A 6857-nucleotide genomic window follows, 5' to 3' on the forward strand; every position below is an offset into this window, starting at 1 on the left:
TGAGTGTGAGTGAACTCCGGGAGTTGGTGATGGACAGGGAGGTCTGGCGTGCTGCGATTCATGGGGTCGCAAAGAGTCGGACACGACTGAGCGACTGAACTGAACTGAACTGATTAGCAATTTTATATGGTTGAACCTAGGAGAACTCAAAGAGGTCAACTGGTATCAAGCTACAGAACAGATTCAAACCTTGGGCTTTTCTTTACAAGTTCAATGCTTCATTCCTCCGAGCCACAGCCATCTCTTATACAATTTAATGACCAGAGAAGGTAACAAGAGGTAACTTTCTAGCATTAAAAAACATGTTTTTGAAATTTCTCAGTGTATGTAATTCATGAACACACAGTTCAGACTGCTTATCATATTATTTGGCCTAGGAAGCTGTGTGTGAGGATATGATTTTCCCCCAATTTTACTAAGTAAAATATTAGGATCCAAGGGCTTATGGCAAGCCAAAAGATTATGTTGGGAGTAACACCTTTCCTCTTTCAACTTGTGTTCTCTGCTTGGGGAACCTGCAAATTAACTGCCATAGATTAACAGGGAAAAAAAGACAAAAAAGTTTATATATGCAGATAGAAGCTCCCAAGTAATGGAAAATTTGTACAATAACCTGAGTAGAGGTTTAAATATATTAACTTAGCAAAAGGGTCTTTTTTTTTTAGGGCTTCAGTGGTAGAGTATGAAAGGTTCTATTGGGTTTTTTGATGCAAATTGGGCATTTTATTTTTAAGACAGCTGAATTCATAGGAAACTCCCTCAAAGGAGGGTTAATGGCAGCTTATGTATTTTCAGGAGGCCCTGTTTTAGTCAGATAAGTTATCTCTGTGAATCTTCTGGAGCTCAAATATTTTCCCTTTAAAATAATCTTTATACTAACTCTGGAGGTCCAAGTGTCATTCCCGTACATAAGATTAAGATCAAAGCGTCACAGGTTCTCACATCATGTGGCCCTTCTCTTTCACAGATCCTAATTAAGTAGTAATTGGTGTTCTATGTTATTTTCCCTGCCTCCTTCCCTCACAACACTGTAACCCTTCAGGTTAAGTAGTGTGTTTGTTATAGTCATCTTTGGACCCTGGCAATCTTGCATGGTGCCTGGCGCATGAAACTCAAAAACACTAAATGAATGAACTAAAATACGTACTTAGGTATAAAAGTTGTTTCCTTAAATTCTCCAATTCCCAGCTGTCCTTCAGAAGCAGCTCCCCACGCGAAGACCCTTCCTTTGTGACAGACAGCCAAGGAGTGCTCCTTTCCACAGCTCACCAGAGCCACGTGCAGAGTTTCCAATGCTGGAATTCGTTCTTTAGGGACAAAAACAAAACAACCCACACCAAGATTGCTAATTTAATACCAAGTTTAAGAAAGTACTTTTCTTCAAAAGGAAGAGTCACTGGGGTGTCTCATCTCTTTCAGTGATTTTTAAATCAAGGCCTAAAGTCCACTTTAAAGGAGAGAAGAAAATAGGCTCATCGTGTGGCACATCTTTATGGAATATCGCTACTATTTAAAAGGATGGGCATGTGGAGGAATGGAACCTGTAAGGACTTGATGCTTGGCCTAACACTTCCTTGTGATGGTGGAGTAAAAAGCTCAGCTAGATAAAGGGAGCCAGAGAAAGGATGGGCTCACCCCTACTCCATTCCTCTGACTTCCCAGCCTTCAACAGTGAGAACAGTGAATCCTCTGCTCAGGAAGAGATGGGCAGGGAGCCTGCCTGAGTATGAGAGGCAGATGCCAGATGCCCTCCCAATGAAACTCTGGGCGAATTACTTAATATGCCTCTGGATGGGTCAAATACGCCCACAGTTGAAACTCTGAGCATTTTTCCCTACAGGACAATCTAAACTGTTTTCCCAAAGTGTTTGTCTCTGAATTATTAGAGGCTTGGAGTTAAGCACATCATTACCAGTCAACTTTTTGTTAATATTTAAGTTTTCTTTTTTAGTCTTGTGATCTTATTCTTTTCAGTGATTTACTTTTCAAACTGTGCAACAAGGAAAAAAAAAAAATTCCGAAGATGCATACACTCATAGAATAGAACCTGGTACCTCATTGCTGGAGAAGAATTTGGCTTTAAGGATCACATTGTCCCTTACTTCCACTTTAAGGGAATCAGGATATACCACCCCAAAGCATGCCACTTTGGCATAAGGATAATTTTGAGCTGAAGGCAACTGAGAATCAACAGATGCAGGAAGAGTTCTCTGCCTTTCCCTATCAACTTAAAAACACAAATGTGGCATTCTCTTCTGAAGGTGTACCCGCCTCCCCCTTTCATACCAGGAAATGTGACTCATCACCAGAGTTGGTACTGAGATAAGATTGCATAAACAGCCTTAAGTAAAATAACCCTTAAATTTCATTAGTTTCCCCCATATATTTCAAAATCATTTCTCCACAATTGATCATTCCTCAAAACCCAAACCCTCTACTCTTTGTTAAATGGCACATAAGCTCCTAAGTCTAACCCCTTCTTTTCTGTGAACTCCTGTGCACATATTAAAACTGTAAGGTTTTTTCCCTCCTTAATTTGCCTTTATCAATTTAGTTCACAGGTCCTCAGGACAGAACTAAGGGTAGAACTAAGGGTAGAGGAAAAGTTTTCCCCCCCAGACATAATTTTTGGAATTTAAGTAAATAATCAGAAATGTGACATTACTTACAATAATGTCAATCATAGTATTATTTACAAAAGCCCCTGATGAGAAAAAAAACAAATTTCCCTAAAAGAAGAATAGTTATACTGTCAGAGCCTAGAACACTATGCAACAATTCAAAATCTGTTTTTAAATAGACTATAATATAGTATAGATTATAATATAATATTATATACTATAATAAAAGGGCAACGTTTGTGATATTATGCTTGATGAAGAACACAACTTACAAAGTAATATAAATCTGCATATACAAAGCTTATAAAGACATAATTTTATAAAGATTAAATATGTAATAGGAAAATAAGGCAAAAAAGAAATGCATCAAAATGTAAGTTGTCTTTGGGTGTTAGACTAATAAGCGATTTCTTTTCCTGTGTTTCTACAATAATCAATACTAGCAAAATGCTAGCATACATTATTTTAAGGGTATTTCGGAAGGAGTTACAGTGTTCAAACTACAAACTACGTTTGAAAGGTCACTCTGTTCCAGATAGGTTCGCATAGGTAAGGACTGGTCTCAAAAGGCATGTCTGTTCAGAGGAACGCGGTCCAGTTTAGTTATGCTCTCAGTTTCCTTTCGAAGATAAACCTACTGGAAACCGAAACAAACCTGAGGCGCGAGGAGGAAACGAAACTGATGGACCTGCGCTCCGGCAGCGCGGAACCCTGTTCTCCTGTCGCCTGTGGTCCAGTAGACCCACGGCTCCAGCACCGCCACCCGTCTGATCCCTTGCCCCGCATCTGAGTCCAGGAGCTCACCTGGCTGCTCCCCGCGCGGCGTGCCTTTCCGGCCCAGCTGGCCTCGGCTGTTGTCCCCGCACGACTGGACCGTGCCGTCGCTCAGCAGCAGTAGCGAGTGATGCTCCCCACTGGCCGCCTGCAGTAGCGTGTTGCCGCCAGCACACACCTGGCGCTCCCGCAGCGGCCTTCGGCCGCCAGCTCGCCAGCAGAAGTACATCGCCTTCCCGCGCTCCGGCCGCCTGCCAGAATCTGTGAGCTCTGCTAGCCCAGCACCCTAAGGCTAGTGACGAGTGCGCGCTGTTACTCAGAAAACCGGAGGCTGTGTGAGCCGCGCCTTCGCTGGCATCTCCCTTCGGCCCCTCCCTCTTCCTCCGTTCCCCAACAGTCTCCCTCCTCCCACTTTCCCTTCCTCCCGCCAGCACTGACCTGACCTCTTCGTCGCCTCTGGCGAATGGCTTTCAAGAATTAAACTTGAGCCCCAAGCTCAGAGGAGCAGATGAATGAAGCCTAAATTTGCATCCTAGCTAACCCACTTAATGGAGAAAGAAATGGTAACCCACTCCAGTATTCTTACCTGGAGAATACCATGGACGGAGGACCCTGGTGGGCTACAGTCCATGGGGTCGCAAAGAGTCGGACACGACTGAGCGACTTCACTTTCACTTTCACTTTAAACCACTTAAATGCTGTGTGACTCTGGGCAAGTTACTTAACTAATCTGTGTCTCAGCTATCACGTCTATGAAATGTAGACAGTTCAGTTCAGTTCAGTCGCTCAGTCGTGTCCGACTCTTTGCACCCCATGAACTGCAGCACGCCAGGCCTCCCTGTCCATCACCAACTCCCGGAGTCCACCCAAACCCATGTCCATTGAGTCATTGATGCCATCCAACCATCTCATCCTCTGTCGTCCCCTTCTCCTCCTGCCCTCAATCTTTCCCAGCATCAGGGTCTTTTCAAATGAGTCAGCTCTTCGTATCAGGTGGCCAAAGTATTGGAGTTTCAGCTTCATCAGTCCTGCCGATGAACATTCAGGACTGATCTTTAGGATGAACTGGTTGGATCTCCTTGCAGTCCAAGGGACTCTCAAGAGTATTCTCCAACACCACAGTTCAAAAGCATCAATTCTTCGGTGCTCAGCTTTCTCTATAGTCCAACTCAGTACAGCAAATTTAATGTGTTAGGATAAGGTAACAGATAATACAGCGTGTTAAAGTAATGTCTAGAGTACTTATAAAAGTATCATCGAAACTGTTTTTGGCACTGCAAATGCAAATCCTCATGGTGCTTACATTCTTTTGTGTATAAACAGATAAATACTTTGTATAATGTCAAATGGCAACATGAAAAATAAAACAGGAATAGAGGGTGAGGACAGACGGCACTAGCATTTTTTAAAATAAGGTATCAGGGAAGACCTCTCTGATGAAGTGACATTTGAGCAGAATCAAGGGGATCTGGGAAATGAGGGAATGAGTCATGCTTATGTCTAAGGGTGGAGGGTGAAGTGGAGCATCTGGAGGCTTCTGAACAGAGAAATGATATGATCTGACTTTAGTATCAAGAGAATTATTCTGGCTACCATGTAGAAAATAATAGAACAGAAATGGAAACAGAAAAACCAGCTAGGGAAGGCTACTACTGTCAGAGTGCATGATAGTAGGGTGATGCTGAGTCCAAGACTAAGGTGACATCCAAAAGGGGGAAAAAGAAGACATGATCATATTCAAAATGGTTTAAAAGCCAGCGTCTACAGAGCAGCTGATGAATTGGAAGTGAGAGGAAAGAAGAAAAGGGATTAGGATTACTTTAACGTTGGCCTGAGCGACTGAGGTGAAAGGCGGTACACTTTACTCGGGTGGGAATATCGAGAAAGGCACCAGTTTGGGACTGATGGATCAGGAGTCCCGTCTGGTAATAACTGTGAGATGCTTGTTATACAAGGAGGCAATAAAATCAATCATTCTAGAGTTGTGGAGAGAAGTTGAGGTGGTCATAAAACTGGGAGTCATCAGTGTACAAATGATAGTTAAACAAGAAGACTGAATGAGATCACCTGGAGAAAAGTGTGTTAAGCATGGAACAGAGGACTGATCCTGGGAGGAAAACCAGGAAGGGGAGTGTGCACAAGCAAGTGAAGAATCAAGGAATGATTAACTCAGTCAGTTGCTTTTTGAGCAAGGTTAAGTGTTGATCTTTAGATTTGGCAAAATGGAAGTCATTGGTGACCATCAGCATTAGCCATCATCTGCATTATTTTATTTTATGACAGCATCCATTTTATACTCTCAGCTCACCTCTCTTTACTACTACATTTTAAGTTCTCTAAAGATGACAATAAATGTTATTTGTTTTTCTACCTCAATAATGTCTAGCTTGTATTAGAGGCTAATAAGTACATATTAGACAAATGGATTGATAAGTGGTGATTTCATACTTTTGGTTCCATTTTATTGCATGCCATATATAACCTTTCTCGGAATAGTAATTTCCTAAATGTTTATCACTTTCCTCAGGCATAAGACACCAAGTCCTCATATTGTTTCTTTTTTTTTTTTTTAAAGCAGTCTACTGGAGAACTAAACTGTAAGTGTATCATTTTATGTCCCTACTACCTAGCACAGTGTGTGTCACTTAAAAAGAGCTCAATAAATGTTAGTGAGATAGTGAATCAAGTAAAGAAATTGAGAACATTTGAGAAAGATATAATTCTCAATTAGTCTGTATTCATGCACTTGAAAATAGTATTTAGCACCTATTTACTGAATGTTTACCATGTGTTAGCTACTTTAAATAAAATATCTAATTTCACTCTTTCACCAGCTTTTCTCAGTTAAGGTTCTTCTGGCTGCAAGTGACAGAAAATATAACCTAAGCTTGCTTAAGCAAAAAGGAAATTTACTGGTAAATTGCATTGTTATTCAAAAACATTTACTGTCCCTCTGCACACTATGGCATCAAGCTTGAGTATATGAATTTGTTCTGGCCAATGACACGTAAGTAGGAAGCATATGCCAGGCAGATGGTTTAAAAGCCAGTACTTATTTTCCCTACTCTCTTTTCCCTCTATTACAGCAACTGGTGATTTTCTCCAAATAGAAATTCCTCCATCATCCTGAGACCCAGACCAAAAATAATCTCGCAGAGTTGCAGCCATTCTATGGAGCATAAGAGAGAAATAAATCTTTGTTGTTGTAAACCCCTAAGGTGTTTTTTTTTTTTTGGTGTGGGGGGGTGGTGGTGGTGGTGTTTATTATTGCACAGAGAACATAACTTAGCCTCTTCTGAAGTTCACATAATTGAAAAGTCCATCAGCCTAGCTGATTTGGGGAAGTACTGTCAACAAGGGCTCATACAATGTTCAAGTGATTCCATTTCTCTGTATCTCTTGCTATGAAGGCTTCATCTTTGGGCCCCAAGCACTGTAGTGCACAGTTCCAGAACCTCCTCT

General features: G+C 41.5%; 1 protein-coding gene across 2 annotated transcripts in view; it reads right to left on the bottom strand.

Annotated features, from left to right (window-relative positions):
• Positions 1–3782, bottom strand: part of HERC6 (HECT and RLD domain containing E3 ubiquitin protein ligase family member 6) — a 58093-nt gene extending 54311 nt beyond the window's left edge. For both annotated transcript variants that reach the window (XM_010860168.1, XM_010860167.1), the window contains exons 1-2: positions 3426–3782; positions 1148–1307 (exon numbers count right to left, since the gene is read on the bottom strand). In XM_010860168.1, the coding sequence (XP_010858470.1) occupies positions 1148–1307; positions 3426–3624 (359 nt within the window). In that variant the 5' untranslated portion in view covers positions 3625–3782. The remainder of the gene's footprint in view (positions 1–1147; positions 1308–3425) is intronic.
• Positions 3783–6857: the final 3075 nt, after the last annotated feature.

Source organism: Bison bison, unplaced genomic scaffold (genome assembly GCF_000754665.1).
Source record: "Bison bison bison isolate TAMUID 2011002044 unplaced genomic scaffold, Bison_UMD1.0 scf7180017864464, whole genome shotgun sequence".
Classification (NCBI taxonomy): Eukaryota; Metazoa; Chordata; class Mammalia; order Artiodactyla; family Bovidae; genus Bison; species Bison bison.